A 27,407-nucleotide genomic window follows, 5' to 3' on the forward strand; every position below is an offset into this window, starting at 1 on the left:
GAGACGATGAACACAAAATGTCGTTAAAGGGACTTGGTAACATCGTTCAGATGAGAGAAAATGGTGATAAGGTAGTGACTTCAATGCTAGATGTACAATTAAAGATAATCTGAAAGTGTGAGTGAAAACAGACCATTAATTATCAATGATACAAATTGGGAAAAACTGATCTGATTGATTCATTAATTCTCTAAACTATATTATTACAATTTAATTACATTTTAAGTGAATGTAAATCGTCATAAAGCAATAAATTGGCTCTGTATACCATTCCAGAAATTTAAAGAGAAGGTTGAGTTCTGGGAAGAGGTGAAAAATAATTTGTGAGCGTTAGCATTGTATTATGCAAGTGTGGGAGAAAATCAGATATATATATATGCTCACTGAAAAGCATGGCTCTTCAAATGCCTTAATATTGTAAATATGGCACGTGAACATCATAAAAATCAAGGTTGTTACGCCACATGTTCATGTAATCCCATATACATCTTTCTGTGTACAGTGTTTGTAACTTTACCAAGATTGGGCCAAATTTCTTATAATTTTGATGATTCCAGAACCTTGCAGTACACACCAGTACTTATATGCTAGATGATCAAAATTTTCTGATCGATTCCACAACGTTTCTTTTGCAATACGATCGCATGACCAGAACTCAACTTTATCTTTAAGTGTTGAAACATTTTTAAAGCCTGTTTTATGTCTTATTTCTATGAAAAAACGGTTGGGAAAATTCAAAAATGGTTTGACTCAAGAATCTACTGTTAGAAGGTGTTGCACAGTTATGCCTTCAAAGAAAACCATAAATATCTTTGTGGTTTGCGAATTTCTTCAGGATTTTGGTGCATGTTAGCGGGTTAGTACAGTAGAAGAAATATAAAAAGTAACATTTCGTACACAAATTACGCAGTTTTTTCATCAACCTTCAACAATGTTACCTAGTCACTTTAAGCGTGAGAACGTTCACTTCTATCTCTCCTCGCTAAAAGATTCGAATAATAGAGTCAACCAAGTGGAATCAACTGTTAAACGGGTGTTTTATGGGTCATGACATAATAATATGCTACCGATTGTTAATGTAGTATCAAAGGGATCGTTTAACAATGTTAAATCTGAGATACACGGTCCTACATGTTACCAGTGTCTGTGATATGGTGTAATATTGAAGCCCTAAAAAAAAATCGCGCTTCATAATGATCAAGAAGTGCCTCATAACAGTAAAAAAATCTTTGAGTGACCGGTTTTACCATACTCGTTTTCCCCAATAGACTGTAGTGTTATGAAAACCGTTCGGCGAACGGTTTTCAAAATTTGTAATTCCAATAAATTAATATCTTGATAATCAGACAGGCGATCGGCTTTTAAAAGTCATGGAGTTCCTGACTGAACTAAAGGTTAATAATTATCATTGCAGCATGAGCTAAATCAAGGATTATTTCTAAAGGATCTAAGACAAACTAACGGATCCCTTTAACGAGCAGCAATGGCGAACGATTGTAGCTATAATTCAGAAATCGTTGCTTGGATTGATTTTCCCTAAAAAAAATCCATGAGACATCAAGCTACATAGAACTGCGATCGCCAAATATGATATCGTCTACAAAACAGTCAGGAAACATTAGAACCAAATGGAAATAAGACAAAATGCGATTATGTATACAAGTTAACCTTTTCCACGTTAATCCTCCAGTACCAAATAATCAAGCAAAACTCAAGCCTGATGCAAATGAGGGCAAGCTTAAAGACAATCATTTATGACATAATTGTCTATTGTCGTGATTGTATACTTTCTACTTATTTCTTCTTTATATTTTGCTTTGTTTTGAATATGTATTCTAAAGTTTCTTTTTTTCTCTTGATAATTTTTCAGCAACGAAATGAGAGTTTTGGTAGACATCTTGGATATAGTGAAGCAATAAATCCTGGCCACACGACGAATTGCAAAAGATTTTCATGTTAATAAGGATCAGAATTGCACCACTACCACTAGGCCTACTATTACTAATATATGCACTACTACACTGCTGCCATTGATGATGGTGCTGATGATTATAATGATATGATACTAATGATGATAATAGTAATAATAATAATGATAATAGTCACCATTATATTCACATATTCATAATGAAAACAATAATAATACTGATAATAATTATGATAATAATAATAACAATAATGATAACTATGCTACTACTACTACCACTACCATTAGTGAATACCATATGACGCTACATATTACAGTACCACAATGTTGTTTATTGTTAATTGGCTTGCACCCAGTAGATTTAGATCACGTGCTCGATCTTGTAATTGCCGGCCCAGACACCTGGAACTCTCTGCCCATTGTAATAAGAAACCTTAGGACATTGTATTCTTTTAAGAAGGCAGTTAAAACTATGTTATTGTCTAAGTATTGATCATGTCGTGTGTAATTCTACTGTATTCATGTTCGTGTGTACATTGACTGTATATTCAACAATGATGTGTAATCGTCCATGACCTAGCATCGTTTTTTCCATTCATGAATGAACCTGTATTCAATCAGCAGCTGTATGAGATTTATTGTATTATTACCAACGCTCCTCCTCCTCCTTCTTCTCTCCCCTTTCCTTTTCTTCTCTGCAAGTCACTCTTTTTTTATTTTTATTTGTATTGTTGTATCTAAGTTGAGGGCTGCCGGCACGTCAAGCTACTTTGCTTATTACTGTAGCCCTCCTGCATCTAATGTATGTTAATTTCCATTCAATATATTTGTTTAAATTCAATATATGTGTTTAATATCGTTTATTATCTGTATAAAAATTATATACACTTGAAATATTGTATCAAGCCATATTATGTTCATGAAAATGTATGATGAAAAAAAGAAAAAAGATGCAGAAACCAATAAATCAAATCAAATCAAATCAAATCAAAAACAAGTCAGAAAAAAATCTTTTCACTAGCGGGATCTGCTGAGTGTAAGCCAGACATTCCTTAACAACAATTGAAATTTCTCCCTTAAGAGCCTCACATTTTTTTGGTCAATCAAATAGCATTGTAAATATGATGAACACATAGAAATACTAATACGACATCGATAAGCGTGAGCAGGCGCGGATCCAGGGGGGCGAGCGGGCCTTGCCCCCCCCCCCCGCAAAAAAAAGAGAGAAGAAAGGAAAAGAAGGGAAAGGGAAAGAGGAGAGAAAGGGAAAGAAAGAAGAGGAAGAAGAAAAGAAAAGGGGGAAGAAGGACATCGGGGGGGGGAGCGAAAGGGCATTGCCTTCCAGGCTGTTGCCCCCCCCCCCCAATCAAAAAAATAAGAGAGAAGAAGGAAAGGGAAAGAAAAAAGGAAAAGAGGAGATACTGGCATACTGATAGGGGGAGGGGGCTTGGGGGAAATCAAATTCAAACATGGTTTATTTCTAATTCCATTCTGTGGATTACATATAATGCCAACATGACATAATTTCCCTGATTTTGCCTCACTTTTTAGTAAATTATACTTTTGTATGTGTTTGTTGGAAAATGACGAATTCCTAAATTTAAAGCCAGGCAATAAATATGATTCTTGAGATTCCTTCATGTTAAGGCCCGAGGAACGACGGGGATCGGAAGCCTCGAGCTGCCTCCCCGCCCCCCCCCAAACTTTTGTGAAATAGTATATTAAAGAGAAATAAAAAAGAAAGAGAGCAAGAAAGAAAGAATAGTTAACTGCCAGTGTCAACAATTAATGAGGCATCAAAATATGCTCATCTGACCGTGATTAATTGCCCAAAACCCCTAAGCTTCCGGGGGCCCTGCCCCCTGGATTCCACCTAGAGCCCTAAAGCGGGACCTTAGATAATCATCTGACGGTAATTTAATGCCTAAACCCCCTGATTTTGTGGGGCTCCGCCCCCTGGACCCAACGCCAAATAGTGTCTTACCAGTCTCACAACATAATAAGGTTTTAAAGAAAATGCTCATCTGACCGTAATTAAACGCCTAAAACCCCCTTCCGGGGCCTCCACCGCCTCGACCCCACTAGGGGCCTTATTAAGGCGGGCCCTTAATGCTTATCTGACCGTAATTTATTGCCTTAAACCCCTGAGCTTCCGGGGTCGGACAAGGTATCGAAATGTGTTTATCTGACCGCAGGCGCGTAGCCGGGGGGGGCGGGGCGGTGGGAGCGGTCACCCCGAAAACGCCGCCGCCGCCCCCCACCCCCCCCCCCCCCCCCAAAAAAAAGAGAGGAGAGAAAAGGAAGAGGACGTAGGGAGAAAAAGGAGCAGTCAAAGAACATCTTTGAAATTCAGACAAGGATTAAGCTTAGAAAACGGTACAACGCATCGTCTTCTTTCTCTAATAATTTAATGAAACGTCTAAGCTTCCGCGCTTCGCGCAGGGGGGGGGGGAGGGGGAACTGAATTCAGACAAGGATTAAGAGTCGATAACGGTACAGCGAATCGTCTTCTTTCTCTCATAATCTTATGAAACATCAAAGCTACCAATAATTGAATTCAAACGAGGATTCAGAGTCGAGAACGGTGATACGAATCGTCTTCTTTCTCTAATGATTTAATGAGACATAAAAGCTTCAGCGCTTCGCGTGGGTGGGGAAACCTGAATCCGGACAAGGATTAAAGATAAACTTTAGTACTGGTAATGCGATTGCATTGTGAAAGAAAAGGTGTGGAAAGGATCAGAAACAGTTGATCATGTAGCATCTAAGTATTGGTGTGCACTGCAAGGTTCCGGAGCCATCAAAATCATAATAAATTTGACCGAGTCTTGGTAAAGTAACAAGCACTGTACACAGAAAGCTATATATGGGACAACACACATGGTGTCGGGGCTAGTACTACCTTGATTTCCTTGTCTCATTACTCAGCCAGTATAAATTTTCTTCCAAAATTGTTTGGCACATGTCATTTATTTGTAATCTTGAACATTCAGTGTAAGTTTCGTTTGATTCTGTGAAAATTAATTTTCTTTTTTTTACCAGAACTCAAGTTTATCTTTAAGAGTCGAGAACTGTACAACAAATCGTCTTGTTTCTCTAATGATTTAATGGAGCGTAAAAGCTTCCAAGCTTCGCGCGGGAGGGGGGGGGGCGAAACTGAATTCAGACGAGGATTATTTTCGAGAACGTTACAACGAATCGTCTTCTTTCTCTAGTGATTTTAATGAATCTTAAAAGCTTCCGCGCTTCGCGCAGGAGGGGAGGGGGACTGAATTCAGACAAGGATTAAACGTCGAGAACTCATAATCTTATGCAACATCAAAGCTTCCACGCTTCGCGCGGTAGTGGAAAAACTGAATTCAAACGAGAATTAAGAGTGGAGAACTGTACAACGAATCGTCTTGTTTCTCTAATGATTTAATGAAACGTAAAAGCTTCCGCGTTTCGCGGAGGAGGGAGGGGGAAACTCGCCCTTCCCTGCACCCACCCCCCCCCCCCCGCGCATAATGTCACTGCTGGTCATCATTACGTACCAATATTTGGCTCGCATAATTTCAAATTTGCCCCCCCCCCCCTAAGAAAACCTGGATCCGCGCCTGAGCGTGAGAACGTACACATCTATAGTTTTGTTCATACGGGGAAAAGTTACCTTAGGGTAAAGGCCGTGTTATATATATTAAGAGGTAGTCGAGGTAAATATGGCGGGGTATATAGTGGGCCAAGCATGCCACTATCCGTACAACCATGGACAACTATACAACTATACGACTATACGTCTATCCAGCCGACCAATCAGAACGCAGGAAACTGTACATCTATACAACTATACCAGTGGTGGATTCAGGGATAACAGGGGTACGTCCCCCCCCCCCCCCCCGTAAAAAAGGGTGAGGGGGAAGGGGGAATAAAAAGGAGAGAAAAGGAGGGGAAAAGGAAAGAAAATGGAAGAGAGAAAGAAGAAGAAAATAGGGAGGAGAGAAAAGGGAAGAGGAGAAAAGGGAGCTAGGGGGAAAGGAAGAAAGTGGTCAGAAGGCTTAGTGAAATTAGCGTTACCCTTTTCTTTAAAAACAAGGGGGATGTAATATAGTCAGGTAAATTGCTTTGTTGTTTGAAGTTCAAAGACACGCTACTATGCCAAGATCTATAATCGGAGTTGCTTGTTAAAGTCGTTACTTAATAAATACCATCAAAATGTAATCACCGCATCACGATTGATTTGTTGGAGTCTCCAGTATATTTCAGACGCCAAATTTGAAACGATCAACATTTTATAACTTTGTAATTTTGTAAAGCTGGAACCCTGCCCGCAAGCACTTTGCTTATCCCACCATTTTGCCCTCGTGTTCATGATTGTTTTAAAATGGAAAATTTCTGAATTGAATTGAACTGAATTGAATTGAATTGAACTGAACTGAACTGAACTGAATTGAATTGAATTGAATTGAAATGATATAAATTGAAATGAATTGAATTGAATTAAAAAAGCGAAGAACCAAAGTAGAATTGTCATTAATTTTGTTACGGAGTTGAAGCGTGATAATAACTACTAAATATTTAACCTTTACCTGAATTTTGTCCGAGTCGATCCTAGTGAGATTCGCTCCGCGTGTTAAGCAGTAAGCGTGAGCCTCATCATAATTTAACCGTGAGGTGTTATCCACTAAATAAAGAGCATCATCAAGTCTGTGCCATGTATCGGCTGATACTGTATAAGAGAGAGAGAGAGAGAAACGAAAGAAAATTCAATTCGACAGCCTTTCTGTTGAGACCTAGGGATCCCAGACCCCAGGAATTAACAAGAGGAAAAACCTGTTATAATGTTCATTGAGCATTATGACTCATAACATATAACACACCAGATTATGTCTCACAACCGCGTTGCGATTGATTGCAAATATTTTGCAATTGATGTTGGTCGCATTTCTTTTTAGTACAGAGTTGTGATTGATATTAATAGTAAAGGCAATTTATAACCCGTACGCCATTACTATCAATTGAATTTTAATTTATTAACAACAAAACAACAACATAAAACAATGTTACAAATGTATTCAAGTGGGTAACAAAATATCCATGTACATGAGTTACAAAGAAAAAGACAATTTCCATAGCTGAACCATATGTACAAATTAAATTAATCATATATCATTTCATATCAAACCTGTGAATTAGCTATAACTTAATAATACGTAGAGATTTGTGGCTGCAATTGAAATTCACAGAGTTCCAATAAGTGATTCAAATAAAGTATATTTTTAAACTTAAAAACTTAAAATGTTGTTAAAGGGAGAACCAAAAATTAGCACGAGTGCTAGTCGGGATTGGTTCTCCAGGTTTCTAAAACTGTATGCAAAGTCATATTAATATTTATTTTGACTCAATATCATATTATATGATTCATCTCTGCTTATAATTCTGAGATTTTGACGAAATGATAATCTTGTTTTTTCTTCTCTTATATTTATGGGCAAATTATTCCACAGCTTTGCGCAATTGAAAGAAATTGAAAAAGTCCCATGTGTCGTACTACATTTAGGTAATCGTAGCATTAAATTTTCTCTCCCTCTTGTTCTATACATGTGATTCATTACAACAAAGTAATCCATTAACGAATGTGGTAAATGCGCTTTCTGCAGGTCATATACAAATTTCGATACTGAATGCTCAAACAGATTATGCACATCTAATACCTGTAGACGTACGAAGAGTGCCTTTAAACTTGTTCTAAATGGGGAAAATGTTATATTACACGCATGGCCATTTTTTGTGCCAATACAGGTAGTAGTATTGTTCATTTTGCAGTACCTTTTGTCCGTCGTAACTCTCACGTTTCAAAGATCACACCAGTATACAACAGATAAATGTTTGCAAGTGCTTAATGCGTTGGTCACAACCCGCCGTACTTGCAAGTGCGATATCGTGGCAACCGCACGAAGACCGTACGTTGTAAGCACGTTGTAAGCACGTTGTAAGCACATTGTAAGCACGTACAACGCACTTACCACGTGCGCAACGTACGATGCACGCAACCACGCGGGCCACGTACTTACACCTGTGTGTGACGTGCGTTGCCGGTACTCCCTCCCTGCCTTCGCCACTCCCTCCCTACGTGGTAAGTGCGTTGTGCATGCTTACAACGTACGGTCTCCGTGCGGTTGCCACGTACGTGCTGCTCACGTACGGTGTCCTAGGCTTACTCACTCGCACGTTGTAAGTGCGTGCACGTGCGATGAACTCGTTAAGTTTTTCCGCCCGATGTCGGGCTATAGAGAGGACGACATTCCGATGTTCTCCAGAAGTCCCAGCTGTTGCTGCCTCAAGATGCCGCCCATTCCACCGCAGAGACTATATAATGCATAAATCAATAAATCAGTGCACAACGTGCGTTGTAAGTGCTTACTCGGTACGGTCCACGTGAACTGGGGAGGTGGCGAGTAAGTGCGCCTTTAAAAGACGCACGGAGTCTGTGCGTTTTGCGTTCATTTGCAGTACCGGGCACGCACGTCACACGCACTGGGGTGAATCTGTAGCCCGACCGCAGCCCGAACGCAGCGAAAGTTCCTCGTGCACTAAAAGTGCTACGGTGTGTCCGCGTGCTCCCAAATCCGTACGGAGGCGGTACTCACCACGTACGGATATTCAAATTTTGCCCACGTTTTTTGCACGTAGACATCACGCACTTGCAAATACGACGGGTTGTGACCACCGCATTAGTGAACATGCACTGCATGCAGGTTAAGTCACATTAGGATAAAGAACGAGACATGTCAAGTTCATTGTCCGTCTCATTCTGACTTAACCAAGTGCAGTGTATACCACTAATGCATGAGCTAAAAACATGCAGCTTTGTAGAGAAACCGAAGTGAGGACCTTATACGGATCGAAGTGGAAAGGAGAAGATATCATGGTCTTGATAGTTTTATGGGATTCTTCTCCTTTTTTTTGGAGCCAATTCACATTATTTGCAGTAAGGGCCTATCTCACTGAGCAGCGAATGCTTGCGAACGTTGCGAATTTGGATTCGCCAACTTTTCTGACGAATGTTGGCGAAAATCAGCGACATTAAGTGACGTTAAGCGACAATTAGCAACATTTGAGCGAATGTCTCCGAAAGTGTTTGCGAAAGGCAGTTGGCGACTATTAGCGACTGTAAACTAATGTTAGCGACAACTTTTGCGAAGATTAGCAACTATTTGCCAATCCTTTGCCACTATTTGTGAACGTTTGAGACCTTTTGCTAACTAACCATATGGTAACGTGGTCGCTAGCTTTGGCGAAACACAGAGAACTGACGAAAACAAAGAGCAAAACCGTTTAACAACCGTTTGCAAAGGCTTACGACTGTTTTGCAAACGCTAACGACTGTTTTGCAAACGCCTGCAACTGTTTGCGGAAAAATAAATTCGCAAAGAAATTTTGAACGTGTTCAAAATTTCTTTGCGACAAGAAAAACTGTTTACAACAAAGAAAACTGTTTGCGATCTTTAAGAGACATATTACGGAACCCAAGCCATAAAAATACTTTGCAGTGAGACCATGATTAATTAATGGTCATCAAGATTAATATAGGCCTTGTTTAACACCATATTGCGCTCCAATTGTTAACTCGAGGTTTCTATCCTACAGTGACTAAAATATATATTTTGTTTCCTCTCATCCTCAAGCGAGGTTTTCATTTTCATTATTTCAATACATATTTACATTAATAACTCAATAAATGAGTGAAACATAACATAGCATAGGCTAAAAATTAAAGTATATTCAACAATTCTTCCAGCTTATAGTATTGTTTTCTTAGCTAACATATTCATATCTTAACAATAATCTCAGCAATGACAAAGTATGTGGGTAATAAACAGAACCCTTAACAATCTTCTTAACGTTACATTTATTTTTAGTGACTAAAATATTCTGAAGGTGTTTGTGTAAAATAATTGTATACAATAATTAATAAAAAAGGACTAGATTAAAACGAAATCAACTCTTACCACTTCGGAAAATATTCAGCACTAAAATGACAATTCCCACAAACATCGTATCGACTTTGACGAAGGCGCAACACAAATGAACTATTATGTCTACAAGCACTATGAACATGACTGACAATGAAAGCGGACAAAATATAGAGTTCCTCATGTACACAAAGGAACATCCCTTCACTGCTATTATTGAAAAATGTGTAGAACAGGTATTACATGCATATTCACCTTTTTACATAATAGCAGTGAAGGGATGTTCCTTTGTCTACCTGAGGAACTGTATATTTTGTCCGCTTTCTTTGTTCGTCATGTTCATAGTGAAGTCAAACATGCAATAAGGTTGCAGACACGCTTATTGATACTGTAGACGAGTCATTTGTTGATAAATATGCACCAACATGTATATTTATTTTAATGTTTTCCGTCTCGGCACATATCACGCTTTGTTTTCAAAGTCGCTGCGATCAAAAAAACAAATTCGAATCCCGTGCTAATCGACGATGTTACATACAATGAAACAAGGAATAAGGTCACTGGTATAACATAATAATGATGTAGAGCGTATTCTAACCGTGTTTATATATTTGTATTTTTCAATCACACGCATCACACAGCGCGGTATCATCTCCACTCATCGTGCAATCCCCCCAAAACAACGGTCGATTTCGGGTACCGGTTCCAGTGGCGGATCCAGGGCCCCCCCCCCCCCTTGAGAAAAAAATCATGTAAAATCACGTGATTTTTACCTTTTTTGGGGGTTGGCCCCCCCCCCCCCCCCCTGGGGTAAGAGGACACTTTTTTTTTTTTTTTTTGGTCTCCAAATTTGGAAATTTGACATTTTGCTCAGTTGGGGGGGGGGGGGATAAGGTCACCTTTTTTAGGTCGGCCGTAGGCATAATTTTTTTCTATAAAAAAAAAAAAAAAAAAATCAAAAGGGGGGGGGGGTTTAGGTTTTTTAGGGGGTTTACATACATAAAATTACCAAAGGGGGGGGGGGGTTCACCCCCCCCCCCCCTGCGTACGCGCCTGTTTAACTGTATACTTTAATCATACAAACATAAGTCAACATCTCCAACACGTTATCATAGTTAACACCGACACAGATTACCTGAATTAATCTCAACAAGTAGTAAAGGCAGGGATTGCCTTTTGTAGGAACTCTATTTCTCGTTTCCAATCTTTTTCCTTTTTTTAACTCAGTTGGAGCGGAGCGGAGCGGAGAGTTCGCTATCTGACAACGACGAGAGCCAGCGTCGAAGTGAAGAAATCACCGTGAAACACAGCAATTTATAGTTTCCGAGAGCTGCTTTACGCATTGTGCGTCCGTAATCGCGCTCTGAGCTCTTACGCCCCAAAAGCTTGCTACGCCCTCTACGTTTCCTGCAAGATAACTAACTGTAACGTACTGGTCCGTTACAGTATGTTAAAATCATTGTTATGATGTGTGATATAAATAGACCGATACTTATACCTATAATATTCATTTTTTGTTTCTTTTCCTTACTGGATAAATGTCTTGCCAAAGGACATTAGTGCCGCAGCGGTACTCGAACCGCGATCCATGTAATCCACAGTCCCGTGACGTATTCACTAGACCACGCGGCACCTCTACTAACACCTCTAAAGTCCACATGACAAAAAAATTGTCCTGCCCCTCTCCTTATAGGGTATTATCCCTGGAATGAAGAATTTCTTCCAATTTGTCCGAATTAATTATGTTCCTGAAATTTGTGCGTAAATGTCTCCGCCTCATTATTATAACAAAGACCGCGTTCCACCTTCCCGATAAAAACATAACGATATAATTACATGTACACAATTTATAATAAAGGTATTTCTCCTTTTTCATTTTTTTGTTAAAGTGAGCCAGTTTAGATTGTGCGATTTAAAAACCACTATTTTAAAAACTTAATCTTCTCACTATCTATCAATTGATTGACTTCTGTATCTCTTTAATTGTCTTAACATAACATATACATTAAAAATACCATATAATCTGGCCTTTATTATTAAATGTAAAACAGAACAGCAAGATTATAATACTAGAAATCAGGAAAATTACTATGTAGAAAATGTAAAGATACAGCATCATCTTTTTCTCTCAAATCAAATTGACCTTCAATATGAAACTTTTTTTCTCATTATGATAAAACAATTTCATTTCTTAATTCTTTTAAATCAAAACTTATGTTTTTTTTATTTACGTACTCTACAAATAATTAATCCATCCAAACTTTAATGAATTTTATAACTTTTAAACTTTTTTTTTGGCCATAATGTCACTATGGTTTTCTGCCTCGACAGAACCTTTGTTTCTTTTGCAATTTCCCATTTCATGTTCATTATCTATTTCTTTGCTGTAAACATGTTTATTTCTTACTCTTGTCTTTACTTCTCTATTTAATTTTGTGTTTAAAGTTCAATGTTTAAGCGTATCCTACATGTAATTACGTTCTCCACAATGTACAAAATGGACTTAAATAAATTAGATTGAATTGAATTGATTTTATCGTACTCATTAAAACAACGTCGATATTTCCTAGGATCGTCGCATAAAGACGCATACCCACATGTAACCCTCACTCACACCCTCATTCTCTCTCTCTCTCTCTCTCTCTCTCATACACACACAAAAACACACCCACACACACGCATACGTACACACACACACACACACACCCACACATACACACACATACACACGCACGTAAATCTAAACCATGATATATTTATTTTATACATCCACGTATAACATATTGTGCATGAATGAATTATACATACAAGTCGAACATATGTCATTGTACATTTTATTTGAAATGTAATTTGCATTTGCACATACAATTTTCAGAGTATGACCAGAAAAACCAAATTGACAGCGAGAAAACTGACCAGCAAAAAATGACCCGCATAAAATGACCAGCAAAAAATGTGAAGAAAAAAATGCACATAAATTATCTGTAGCATTTCCTCTTTTTAGGGGCCCTACACATGTCGCAAACATGTTAACCATACTTTTAAAAGTAACAGATCACCGATTATTCTGAAAGATGTATGTATGTACAGTCCAGCTAAATTATGTCTCATATTCTTGACACAAACTGTTCGCAGAAGTATGCTGTCACGAATCTCTCATATAATAAATGTATATCTAAAATGACATACGAAGTGAGATCCAAAGGAATATAAGCCGTCAAAACAAACGTAGAATCAAAAACAAGTATTGAAAAAAGGTTATGAAATTACTTTTGGCAAATCTAGTTGAATGATCATGTTGGCTTACATGGACTTGCTAATTTAATAAAACAAAAGATATAACAAGACGTCCAATTTATTTTGAGCACCAAATGAAATCATTTTCTGTGAAACTTCAAGCAATGCAGAATTGAGGATAAAATAGCTGTTGAGGACATGAAACAATTGTTTAATATAAAAGCAAAAATAATATCGTAGGAAATAGCAAGCATGATATTATTATCAAGCGCATTCTTTAAACAAATTTACAAAGAAATGTTATCTCCTTTTTTTTTTATAGATTTCAAGACTGTAAGACAACATACAAAAGTCTAAGAAAGATTTATACATGTATTAGCATCAGGCGCGTACGCAGGGGGGGGTGTTTGGGGGGTTAACCCCCCCCCCTTTGGTATTTTTATGTGTGTAAACCCCCCTAAAAAATCCCTAAACCCCCCCCCCCCTTGGCTGACCTAAGAAAGGTGACCTTACCCCCCCCCCCCCCCCCAACGGAGCAAAATGTCAATTTTTCAAATTTCGAGACCAAAAAAAAAAAAAAAAATTGTCCTCTTACTTCCCCCCCCCCCCCCCCCCCCACTGAGCGACTTTTCGGCTGGCTGAGTCGTTGCGATTTTTTTTTGACTCCCCAAAACAAAACAAAATGTCCGCTTACCCCCCCCCCCCCCCCGCATTTTTGGTCTGATCAAAGCTATAGTAGGGTTAGACAACTACCCCTAGATTAGTTGTCAGGGGGTAGTTGTCCTAGAGGATGGTTGCCGTAGGGGGTACTTGTCTGGGGTACTTGTCTGGGGTAGTTGACTGGGGGTAGTTATCCGGGGTGGTTGTCCAGGGGTAGGTGTCCTAGAACCCCAAAAGATATCACGTTTGGATTACATAATACGTCTTTGCAATTTTATAGCACACTCCAATGGGTGATGGGCAAGGTTACTGCATTTACTTTTGGTTGATTTATTTCGGAAGTCTTTGCATTGTGCTCTACGTAGAATGAGATATAAGTACTGGACGTCGAATAGACTCCATCTCATGTTAGCACCTTGATGTTAAATGTTCGTATTTACATATTCGACTCTGTCTGTATTATCAATGCTCAAGTAAGACGATTCTTTGTTTATGCTGCTTTCTGTTCTCTGAAGACCTTCATAGATGTGGTCATCCCCGTCTCCAATGGCCCGGGGACTTCGTATTGGTGATCCTTTGGGTCATATCCCGAAGGAGCACGGGTTAAATTCGGTAGAGTTTTCTTCTTCTGCTGTTTCCCCTGTCTCCTGCTACAATTAAATATAAGTGCGAAAAAGAGACAAGAAGATATTGATGTGTAAGAAATCTAGACCATTTTGGGGTAAATTGTACATGTAGCTGCGGTAAAAGTCGGCCAAGAAACAGCTGTAACTTCGTGTGTACGTTCAGGTCAGAAAAGGTTAAACATATTCAGATCATTTCTCATCCAAGTTGCTGATGAAGGATGCGAATAATAACCTGTTTGGTTTTCTCAAATACACAATTTCTCGGCAGGATGGAGCATTGTTATGTCATTAAAAAAATCACCAACATACATATTCCTTACCAGGATAGGGACCAATAAGATACTATTTGTTGGATATTTGTTGAATGGGCACCCATTTAAAACAGTGTTCTTGTAAACACATCAAACATGTTAATAATATTTCTTTCGCATTTCCCTCTTTCTTTATCTATTTATTCTTTTTTATTTTAAATAGGGTAATTCTCGCAGTATTAAAACTGTTTTCCTGAGAAGCACTGAACAAATTATTAGTTAGAAATGCAGAGGAGATTAAACAAATTTTAAATGCATACATATCATATCATGGACTGTTTGTTATAGTTTTTGTTTTTGTTTTATACACAATGATTATGTTGAGGTATAATTACACGGATAACTGAATTCAAGCGAATTAGTTTGATAAAACATTGAGGGGGTGCCACTGGGGGATTACTTAAAAAGAATTCAGGAAACAGAAATTATCAATTCGAATAATGGGTTTGTCGTAATACACCCTGTAGCTGTAAGCCACATTTATGCACGTAGAGTCACACCAATATAATCTAATAGAGGCCTACCCATGCATGCAATAAATCTGCTAAAAATGATCAGGTGAATACCTCTACTCGCAGTGTCCATGTCAAAATTGACTGAATATAGTTACTCTGTTGATCATAATGCCAGATTTACACGAGGCGTTATTTGTCTGATGTAGGACTACGTCACTGACCGACTGACTGACAGAATGCGAATCGCATACATACGGCTTGTTCTACCTAACAACACGTAATGTATGCAATCCGCATTCTGAATATGGAAATACAACTTATTTGTAACAGGTGAATTAATAATTTGATTACATTACTAAAATCGGGACTAAAATGGCCTGTATTGTCTTCACGAGCTGGATAAGCGCATGTAAATGTAGAATCGCAGTCATACGCTTTTGATCTGAAGATTAACCTTTTTGTGTCCTTGGTAACTTACCATGTAATCATGATGACCACCACTAGAAGGATATTTCCCGCTAATGACACACCGAAGAGAAACCAGAGCAGATTGCCTTTTCCAAAGGCACCAAAACGACGACCGCTTTCTGAAAGTTCAATAGTTCACCATGATATTACAGGATGAATTGATGCATTTTTATTACTTTAAAATGGTGGTGGTTATTTTTTGTTTATCTCACTGCTAAGAAAGCATAAATGCTTGTTAGTAAGCAACCAGAGGACCGACGGCTTTATGTTCTCTCCGGACCTGGTAATGGGGATTATTGATTTACCAAAGGGCACTAGCACATCAACTTGGTTTCGAACCCTGGTCGCCAGATTACGAGACCACTGCTCTACCAACTGAGCTATCGCACCTCATTATATAAGAATATATCTTATTCTGGAAATACTGCCAGATTTATTCATAACAATTCATAACCCAGCACATCTCTTTCTATTCTGTTTTCATGTAGGATAGGACATTTTCTTTCTTAAGCCCCAGTCCCATATAAAGCCGGACCAGCACGGACGAGCACGGACCACTCCGGACCATCCCGGACCATGGTCTGGGGTGATCCGGGATGGTCCGGGATGTTTTGTTCAAAAAAGTGTGATGCTTTTAAGCTACAGTCCCATATACGTCCCGGACCGTCCCGGACCATCCCGGACCCCATCCGGGGTGATCCGGGATTCGGTCCGTGTTGACACCGTGTTGGCACCGGGGTGGTCCTGGATGGTCCTGGGTGGTCCTGGATGGTCCTGGATGGTCCTGGGCGGTCAATAACTCACTCCCGGACTGCCACGGATCAACACGGACCGCCCCGGCGCCACTACGGATGACCCCGGACCCAGCACGGTGGCTACACGGATCACCCCGGATCAAACTATTGTCCCGGACCGTCCCGGACCACCCCGGCAGTTTTTGACCGTCAAAAACATCCGGGGTCGACTCCCGGACCGCCCAGGACCATCCAGGACCATCCAGGACCATCCAGGACCATCCAGGACCACCCCGGTGCCAACACGGTGTCAACACGGACCGAATCCCGGATCACCCCGGATGGGGTCCGGGATGGTCCGGGACGGTCCGGGACGTATATGGGACTGTAGCTTTACTGGTAACACTCCTTGTTGATGTATGTCCATATGTCTATTGTGTCCTCCTTTTGAGCTTCTTAATTGTTTGCTACATTGCTATTTGTCAGTTAGATCGAACCTATTGTCCCAAATTAACAAAGGAGGTTTGACGACAAACCTAGGTTTATGTGCGTCATGTGACGCGCTTTGTGAATTCGGGCCAATACGTTCAGGAAGATTAATTCATCAAGGAATCAGTGTCAAAGATGTCGAAAATTCTACAATGAACGTTACATAATGTGACTTCACAAACGGCTTGATTTGTTACAAACATTTCTTATTACTAGCAAGTAGTAACATATTGATATGATTACATACAAGGACATTACTTTTCGAATGAATATCTTATACCAAAAAAATTGTGTCAGTAAGCGCAATATCCACTCACCTATCGTCATAACAGACACAAGTGGACCCTTCGGTCCCTCTCCGCCCACGCCTTCTCTGACGGCAGACACGCTGATATTGTATTCTGTTCCTGGTTCCAACCCAGTCAATACAAACTCCATTCTTCGTTGAAGATCGCCCTCTCCCATATCCAAGTCGATTCCACCACCCTCTACCCATTCTCCATCCATCGTCTGTAGGTAGACCAAGTAACTGATTACTGGCCCTTCGCCGGTATCAAGACACGGTATCCAAGAACTCCAGGAGACAGTGACGAAGGTTGAACTGATGTCTTCCACAGATGGTCCAGATGTCAGCCCAGGCAAAGCTGTCAAGACATAAAGTATAATGTCATTCATTTGTTTCATTATACACTGTTGCTCATAACGGTGGAATATTTTTTTTTATCCCAATTTATGGAATTATTTTAAAAATAATTTAAAAATACTAGATCTAGATAATAGTATACAGTCTCAGATTTTATTGAATAATAATTTGCCAATATGTGTTTTGCGTGACTGCTAAAGCATGTATATTATGCTACTATGTTTATTAACTAGGGGACCTATGCCCTTAAGTCATAAATGACAGTAATGAGGATTAATGCCTCACAAAAGGGCACTAATATAGCACATCGACACGGTGTTGATCCTGGGGCCTCACAGTTACGAGGCCATTGCTTTGTCACTGAACCATGACTGTACGCAGCGGGGGCTATGGTAGGGGGCAGTTTCCATAAATTAAAAAAACAACAGAAAATGTAATAAATTTTCAATAATTTATTGCATTCTACCCCGGTCCCCAACATAAAAAAATCTTCTGTGTGCCCATGCCTTGAGCCATAATGCATGGCCGTCCAGAGGATTTTTTTATGTTGGGGACCGGAGTAGAATGCAATAAATTATTGAAAATTTATTGCATTTTCTGTTTTTTTTTTAATTTATGGAAACTGCCCCCTACCATAGCCCCCGCTGCGTACAGTCATGGTTCAGTGACAAAGCAATGGCCTCGTAACTGTGAGGCCCCAGGATCAACACCGTGTCGATGTGCTATATCAGAGCCCTTTTGTGAGGCATTAATCCTCATTACTGTCCTTTATGACTTAAGGGCATAGGTCCCCTAGTTAATAAACATAGTAGCATAATATACATGCTTTAGCAGTCACGCAAAACACATATTGGCAAATTATTATTCAATAAAATCTGAGACTGTATACTATTATCTAGATCTAGAATTTTAAATTATTTTTAAAATACTTCCATAAATTGGGATAAAAGAAATATTCCACCGTTATGAGCAACAGTGTAAAAAAGAAAAGATGAAGTATCAACCCAATCAAAATTGAACATTTGCAATTAGACAAAGCTTGTGTGCTGAATCAATTTTAAAAAGACTTATGATAAGTCATTAAGAAGAACAAACAAACAAAAACAAGAAAAAAAAAAAAAAAAGCATACAAACAAGATGAGGATCTCAGGATATATCAGTCCCGACTGTGTGCCAAACACTAGATCAGCTTTTCCCAAAGAGCGATTGAGAATTTGAACACAATTTTCAGCAAATTTTTGCTTTTAAAAATGTTTTACAACTTTTTTGTATGGGGTGTTTCGGACTCCTGGATAATACCAGGGGCGGATCTAGGAGGTGTTTCGGCGGTTTAAACCCCCATCCCCTTGGGCGGCCAAGTGTAAAAAGAAAAGAAAAGTAAAACAGTAAAACGGCGCGATTTTTTTATTTTTGGGGGGTCAACCCACCCCCTCCCTCCCCCCCCCCCCCCCTTGGCAAATAGCTAGATCCGCCCCTGCGGATTCGTTTATGCTTACCACAATGTGAACATTCATAAAGAGGAAATTCATGACTCATGTTATTGCCTTTAGAACGTCAATGTTTTTTTTCTTTGAGGGGTGTAGGCCTAGTCCCGCTGTAGGCTTATCACATCGATGTACACTGTTGGTCATAATGGTGGAATATTTATTTTTACCCCAGTTTAGGGAAGGATTTAAAAAAATTATTTATTTCTAATAGATCTAGATAATGGCATACATTCTCAGATGTTATTGAATATTAATTTGCGAGTGTTTGTTTTGCGTGACTGCTAAACCATATGTGTGCTACTATGCTAATCAGCTAAGGGACCTACGTCCTTAAGTCATAATTGACAGTAATGAGGACTAATGCCTCACAAAAGGGCACTAATATATAGCTGATCGACACGATTTTTATCCTGGGGCCTCACAGTAACGAGGCCATTGCTTAGCCCCTGAATCATGACTGTACGCAGTGTTTGCTAGGGTACGCGGCCCCTTCCACAAATCCCCCAAAACGAAGAAAATACAATAAATTGTCAAAAATTCATTGCATTTTCCCCCGGCCCCCAACAGGAAAAATTCCTCTGTAGGGCCAGGCATTATGGTTCAAGGCATGGCCACACAGAGGAATTTTTCCTGTTGGGGGCCGGGGGAAAATGCAATGAATTTTTGACAATTTATTGCATTTTCTTCGTTTTGGGGGATTTGTGGGGGCGGCCGCGTACCCTAGCAAACACTGCGTACAGTCATGATTCAGGGGCTAAGCAATGGCCTCGTTACTGTGAGGCCCCAGGATAAAAATCGTGTCGATCAGCTATATTAGTGCCCTTTTGTGAGGCATTAATCCTCATTACTGTCAATTATGATTTAAGGACGTAGGTTTCCTAGCTGATTAGCATAGTAGCACACATATGATTTAGCAGTCACGCAAAACAAACACTCGCAAATTAATATTCAATAAAATCTGAGAATGTATGCCATTATCTAGATCTATTAGAAATAAATAATTTTTTAAAATCCTTCCCTAAACTGGGGTAAAAATAATTATTCCACCATTATGACCAACAGTGTATATAAATCCAGTTCTTACCGTAAAAATTAATCGGGCTAAAATCAACTCTTGAGAACGATCTCTCTGTCCTTGCCAATTTACCAACATGGCAGAAGATCTTATCGTCATCCTGAATGCTGTCTATCACAAAACTATTGTTACGTAATCCACCGTTGACATTTGTCGACGAATAGGGAATCGATGTCGTAGATGAAACATTTTTAACGACCGACACTCTGACGTCATTAGGAGAGAGTGTTTGATCGCCCTGGACAACATCGACAGCGCAAGAAACATAAGCCGACCCAGGGTTGCTTCGAGAACTCGTCAGTGTGAAATTATCTGTGGTACGAGAAAGGGAGAAGGCCTTTAAAATGGAATCCAGCCATCTGTTCGGTCGAAATTGGAGTCGTTATTTTAGCCATTCCCGTAAAGAAACGAAAAATGCCAATACCGGTTAATAGTCCAAGAGTGAGATCCCTCAAAATTCCGGTTACCATGAAAATAGTAAAATTTTGCTGCGATACCCATTGGTTTACGTGTTAAAATTATCTCTGTGCGAGCGCGGACACCATACAGTGCTTTTTGTCTGCGATTCCCAAATGATTGAAACTTCAGTCATTTTTTTCAAGCGAAGATTACAGACAGTGCCTCTGATTGTCCGTGATGTTTTAACCAATCTTTACTCAATAAGGATAAGGTAAGAATTCTTGATATATTTTTGTTTAAATTCGGCATATAAAAGACCGTATCCGGACACCTACCCCCTGGACATCCACCCCCGGATAACCACCCCCAGTCAACTACCCCTAGGACAACTACCCCCAGACAACTACCCCCTAGGACAACTACCCACCCCCCCCCCCCGGACAACAACCCCTAGGATAGATGTCCAGGGGTAGTTGTCCTACAGGATGGTTGTCGTAGCCTCGTAGGAGGTAGGTGTCCTATAGAACCATAAAAGACATATCGACTGCTTTAATATTCGTGGTCTGGCTGCTTTATATGCTCTCGGGAGCTAGCACGTCCTGCCATGACCCCTCGGCGCGCCGCCCACCCAGGAGCGTCTCACCGGGCCGCTAATTTTTTTTTCCCAAACAGGTTTGCCAATGCTAATATTTCCGGTCATCTGATTGGCTGATATGTTACGTCATTAGCAATGATGTAACCGTTAGGGTGAGTGATAGGGTTATATAAATCATGCAGAATCACCTTTCATTAACCCATCGTTGGCTCAATCTGTAAGGTCAGCGTAAAACTATCTTAGAGTTGTGGGTTCAAGTCTCAGTTTATTCAGTTTGTTTGCCTTTATAAATAGTGAGGCAAAGCAATAAAAAAATCAAAGTCTAATTGTTTGTGACCTCTTTCCAAGCTGCTAATGACGTAGAACACATCAGCCATTGAGAAGAACGGAAATATAAGAAATTGCAAACCTGTTTGGGAATAAAAGTCTAATTGTTTGTGACCTCTTTCCAAGCTGCTTAATGACGTAGAACACATCAGCCATTGAGAAGAACGGAAATAAAAGAAATTGCAAACCTGTTTGGGAATAAAAGTCTAATTGTTTGTGACCTCTTTCCAAGCTGCTAATGACGTAGAACATATCAGCCATTGAGAAGAACGGAAATATAAGAAATTGCAAACCTGTTTGGGAATAAAAATCTAATTGTTTGTAACCTCTTTCCAAGCTGCTAATGACGTAGAACACTGTTTGGGAATAAAAGTTTATTGTTTGTGACCTCTTTCCAAGCTGCTAATGACGTAGAACATATCAGCCATTGAGAAGAACGGAAATATAAGAAATTGCAAACCTGTTTGGGAATACAAATTTCACCACCGGGCCATGGCAGGAGGTGCGCGCGTTCCCTTTAGCATTATAAACAGCCAGGCCTCTCAAAGCAGTCGATATCTCTATAATATCATTCGCCGTTCCTTCAGTAGCGATATGAAAAAGAGTTTTCCGGAAATTTCCTCATTGATGATTGGGGTCATTGGATTTTGTTTTGACTTTAAGAATCAAACGTCATCAATAGGTCTTATCAGGCGCGTACACAGGGGGGGGGGGGGGGGGGGGGGGGGGGGGTTTTAAACCCCCCCCCCCCCCCCCCCCCCCCCCCTTTGGTAATTTTTTTTGTGTAAACCCCCCCCCCTTTTGGATTTTTTTTATTTTTTCTATTTTTTTTATTAATAAAAAAATGAAAATAAATTTTAAAAAAAATCCCCATGGTTGACCTAAAAAAGCTGACCTTACCCCCCTCCCCCCCCCCAACGGAGCAAAATGTCAATTTTTCAAATTTCGAGACCAAAAAAAAAAAAAATGTGTCCTCTTACCCCCCCCCCCCCCCCCCTCCCCTTCCCCCTCCCACCCCCCCCCCCCCCCCCCGCTTATTCAGCGGTCGGCTGAGTCGTTGCGATTTTTTTGGGACCAAAAAAAAAAAAAAAAGTGACCTCTTACCCCCCCCCCTCCCCCCCCCCCCCCCCCCCCTTGAAAAAATCATGCGTACGCGCCTGGGTCTTATTATATCTCAGCTTTTGTAGTAATATACTCGAGAAGGTGACTCATGTTCAATGGGCATTATTGCTCAGAGTATACATGTGTAATCATATATATAAATATGATCAAACCCATTATTTTATCGACATAAATTCCACAATATCATGAATGGGTTTTATCATGTTTGAAGCAATTCTCCAAAATTATATATTTATCTGTCTGTTGGTTGTTAATAATTCATTCTTTTGCATGCAATTTAATAGGCCTAATTATTTGAAATGAAACCCATTTTGTAGTCATTTAATTTCTTTTTTAAATCACGTTAATATGCCTATCAGTTAGAAACATGAATGGTTCTAAAACATTGAGCCCACTGAACAAGTTATAGGATTAACTTTTCTTTTCATCGTTAGACGATTCTGTCAGTTTGATCCGTTTACAGGCTTCAACAGTATCGACCCCTATATAATTTCATTAAACAGACAAGTATCTTTTATTTTTAATGAAAAAATATAAAGGCTAGACTCACACACTCCTTTCTGGCAAATCAAGTCTAGACGAGCTCCACAAGTGTTATCATCCCATCTTCCATGTCTGTTTGGATCCTGGGATGACCACAGACAAGCACAGTCTTGGATCCCTCTTCCATCGTCTGGCTGGTCTGATGCCCATCCATCATATCTGATGATGATAACAATTACAATTAAAATAAAACAGTTTATAAATAATGAATGCCCCGAAGTTCAATAAAACGGAATGCATGGCTGTATCATTAAACGAGGGAAATCTAAATCATTGCCTTGTGTATGTCTTACCGAACTTGGGTTCCATCAAGCCACTTGAATTGACCTTCGACCTCTCTGTCATGGCAACCAATCCAAAAACATCGCTCTGTCGTGAGGGGTGGACTGATGAAAGTCGTCAGAAAAGACTAGATGATAATAAATACATAACAATTAACACCAACATAATATAAGACCGTATAAAAAAAAATTGAAATAAATATGCAAGTTGTTTCCGTGTACATGACATTTTTTATTATACATTTGCATCATAACGGCACAGCGATCACGTACATCACCTAGCTGATGGCAGCCAGGCAGATTATTCCACCCGGGGTCCTCACTATGAACATGACAGACAATGAAAGCGGACAAAATATACAGTTCCTCAGGTGGACAAAGGAACATCCCTTCACTGCTATTATGTAAAAATGTGTAGAACAGGTGAATATACATGTGACACCTGTTCTACACATTTTTACATAATAGCAGTGAAGGGATGTTCCTTTGTCTACCTGAGGAACTGTATATTTTGTCCGCTTTCATTGTCTGTCATGTTCATAGTGCCTAGAAAAGAGAAAGTAATCATTTGATACAATACAAACTTTCATTCAACTTATCAAATTGTAAACAAGTGCATTTTTCCATTTTAATCATCCAGTACCCCCCAAAACAAGGAAAACTCGAGCCAGGTGCTAGTAAGGGTAAATTTAAAGACAACAATATATCACATACTGTCAATTGTCATGAATAAGCGAGTTCATAATTAGGACTTGCGCATGTGCAGATAAAGGTCATTCGGACCCAAATTGTAAAACCATTGAGACGAATACTTGTATCGTGCTCATGAAAGATATGTAATCAGTATTCATTTATGCACAAACAGTACATTTATCTGATACACAGGTGGAAGTATTCTTCTCAAGAGGCAAACAAAAGGTATTCAATGAATGAATGATACATATTTATATACATATTGAATGATACATATTTGGAAAGCATAGAGTCTCCTCTTTCAGTTTATGCTACTCACGTGATGCATATTTCACGCATGAGTGATTAAAAGCAATTTGAAGGAAGGAAACCAAAAAGTAGTTTGGAGGGCGGTATCTGAATTTCAAAGAAAAATTCATATTTCTAGAAAGTTCATTTTCTGCTCTTTCATATGATACCTCAATCAAGGAAAATGAGCCAGGAATAACAAAGTTGTGTTTGTTTAAAGTAGCCCTTACAATTTCATAATTTTAACAAACGAATTCGTTTTCACTGGGTGCCTGCCGTAGCAAAAAGCAGATTTGACAAAAAACTTAACTCCGTTTCGTTGACAATCAGCCATGCATGAAGACTCTCGTCTACGGCTGATTGTCAATGAAACGGAGTTAATAATAATAATAATAAACAATATTTATAAGGCGCTTAATACTGGTGTCTCTAAGCGCACCATATTCTGACTTAACAATTATTTACCAAAACTTATAATAAACACACAACTTATACATCTGTTCTTTATTCAATAAATCATGCATATATAATAATAAAAAATAAGTTAAGTCTTTTGTTAATTTCGTTTATTGATACGGCAGGCAGCCAGCGAATACGAATCCGTTTAATAAAATTATGGAAATGCAAGCACTACTTTAAACAAACAGAACTTTGTCATTCCTCGCTCATTTTTCCTGATTGAGGTGTCATATGAAAGGGCAGACGGAAACTCAACTTTCTAGAAATGTGAATTTTTCTTCGAAATTCAGAAACCGCCCGCCAAACTACTTTTTGGTTTCCTTCCTTCAAATTGCTTTTAATCACTCATGCGTGAAATATGCATCACGTGAGTAGCATCAACTGAAAGAGGAGACTCTATGCTTTCCAAATAGGTATCATTCATTAATTATGGTTGTGATTCAGTTATGATTAAACATCGATACTTCTCGGTTTCGTTTTTTCTGGGACGCACTGTATATTGTACACGTCCTCCATAATGAAATTATGATGAAATTATGATAAATTTATGATGAAACACAAGACAAACAAATTCCTTTCATGAAAATGTATAAACATATTGAGACCATCAAGTCCGCAGATGCAAGTATATAGTTTTTTTTCCTTAACAATCAAACTTAAATGCCGATGAATATCAGACAAATCTAATAAGTATAAGTGTATAAATGCCATAGAATAAAATATGATGAAATACACATGAAAAAAACAATCTTGAAAGGAAAAAATGAGCTATAAAAAGTGTGTAAGAAACGAGAAACATATATTGACCATCAATTTAAGTGCACAAAGTGCTAATTTGAATGCAACAAATGAATTAGAATGCTAGAAGTACACCGTCGCGATGTCAGAAAATCGTGTAATATAAACCCGAGATATACCCGACAGCACTGAAACCGTCGAATTTGAACGCAAGACAAATGAATTCGAATGACAAACTCGCGAATTTGGCCGGGAAATCCTATATTAAACTCGGTACTATTGATCATTTATCCACCATCTGAATGCCATGTTACGCTACATAAAAGTAGTTCCACGGTATCTTTTATTTTCATCAAATGGTTGAAATAGCATTGTAGAGACGATGAACACAAAATGTCGTTAAAGGGACTTGGTAACATCGTTCAGATGAGAGAAAATGGTGATAAGGTAGTGACTTCAATGCTAGATGTACAATTAAAGATAATCTGAAAGTGTGAGTGAAAACAGACCATTAATTATCAATGATACAAATTGGGAAAAACTGATCTGATCGATTCAATAATTCTCTCAACTATATTATTACAATTTAATTACATTTTAAGTGAATGTAAATCGTCATAAAGCAATAAATTGGCTCTGTATACCATTCAAGAAATTTAAAGAGAAGGTTGAGTTCTGGGAAGAGGTGAAAAATAATTTGTGAGCGTTAGCATTGTATTATGCAAGTGTGGGAGAAAATCAGATATATATATATGCTCACTGAAAAGCATGGCTCTTCAAATGCCTTAATATTCTAAATATGGCACGTGAACATCATAAAAATCAGGATTGTTACGCCACATGTTCATGTAGTCCCATATACATCTTTCTGTGTACAGTGTTTGTAACTTTACCAAGATTGGGCCAAATTTCTTATAATTTTGATGATTCCAGAACCTTGCAGTACACACCAATACTTATATGCTAGATGATCAAAATTTTCTGATCGATTCCACAACGTTTCTTTTGCAATACGATTGCATGACCAGAACTCAACTTTATCTTTAAGTGTTGAAACATTTTTAAAGCGTGTTTTATGTCTTATTTCTATGGAAAAACGGTTGGGAAAATTCAAAAATGGTTTGACTCAAGAATCTACTGTTAGAAGGTGTTGCACAGTTACGCCTTCAAAGAAAACCATAAATATCTTTGTGGTTTGCGAATTTCTTCAGGATTTTGGTGCATGTACGGGTAAGTACAGTAGAAGAAATATAAAAAGTAACATTTCATACACAAATTACGCAGTTTTTTTCATCAACCTTCAACAATGTTACCTAGTCACTTTAAGCGTGAGAACGTTCACTTCTATCTCTCCTCGCTAAAAGATTCGAATAATAGAGTCAACCAAGTGGAATCAACTGTTAAACGGGTTTTGTATGGGTCATGACATAATAATATGCTTCCGATTGTTAATGTAGTATCAAAGGGATCGTTTAACAATGTTAAATCTGAGATACACGGTCCTACATGTTACCAGTGTCTGTGATATGGTGTAATATTGAAGCCCTAAAAAAAAATCGCGCTTCATAATGATCAAGAAGTGCCTCATAACAGTAAAAAAATCTTTGAGTGACCGGTTTTACCATACTCGTTTTCCCCAATAGACTGTAGTGTTATGAAAATTTTGTTTTCAAAATTTGTAATTCCAATCAAATAATATCTTGATAATCAGACAGGCGATCGGCTTTTAAAAGTCATGGAGTTCCTGACTGAACTAAAGGTTAATAATTATCATTGCAGCATGAGCTAAATCAAGGATTATTTCTAAAGGATCTAAGACAAATTAACGGATCCCTTTAACGAGCAGCAATGGCGAACGATTGTAGCTATAATTCAGAAATCGGTGCTTGGATTGATTT

General features: G+C 38.9%; 2 protein-coding genes across 6 annotated transcripts in view; both read right to left on the minus strand.

The window, feature by feature from the left end:
• Nucleotides 1-9,991, minus strand: part of LOC105437983 — a 31,804-nt gene extending 21,813 nt beyond the window's left edge. For all 3 annotated transcript variants that reach the window (XM_030996938.1, XM_030996937.1, XM_030996936.1), the window contains exons 1-2: nt 9,916-9,991; nt 6,493-6,632 (exon numbers count right to left, since the gene is read on the minus strand). In XM_030996938.1, the coding sequence (XP_030852798.1) occupies nt 6,493-6,632; nt 9,916-9,961 (186 nt within the window). In that variant the 5' untranslated portion in view covers nt 9,962-9,991. The remainder of the gene's footprint in view (nt 1-6,492; nt 6,633-9,915) is intronic.
• Nucleotides 9,992-13,829: 3,838 nt separating this feature from the next.
• Nucleotides 13,830-27,407, minus strand: part of LOC100890603 — a 45,901-nt gene continuing 32,323 nt past the window's right edge. Inside the window, exons 3-8 of one of the 3 annotated variants that reach the window (XM_030996933.1) lie at nt 23,344-23,459; nt 23,058-23,209; nt 20,074-20,376; nt 17,177-17,503; nt 15,647-15,755; nt 13,830-14,423 (exon numbers count right to left, since the gene is read on the minus strand). In XM_030996933.1, the coding sequence (XP_030852793.1) occupies nt 14,267-14,423; nt 15,647-15,755; nt 17,177-17,503; nt 20,074-20,376; nt 23,058-23,209; nt 23,344-23,459 (1,164 nt within the window). In that variant the 3' untranslated portion in view covers nt 13,830-14,266. Of the gene's footprint in view, nt 14,427-15,646; nt 15,756-17,176; nt 17,504-20,073; nt 20,377-23,057; nt 23,210-23,343; nt 23,460-27,407 lie in introns of all 3 variants that reach the window. The other 2 variants (XM_030996932.1, XM_030996935.1) reach the window with 2 other exon arrangements.

The sequence above is a fragment of the Strongylocentrotus purpuratus genome, unplaced genomic scaffold (assembly GCF_000002235.5).
Source record: "Strongylocentrotus purpuratus isolate Spur 01 unplaced genomic scaffold, Spur_5.0 spur5_scaffold_3, whole genome shotgun sequence".
NCBI classification, from domain to species: Eukaryota; Metazoa; Echinodermata; class Echinoidea; order Camarodonta; family Strongylocentrotidae; genus Strongylocentrotus; species Strongylocentrotus purpuratus.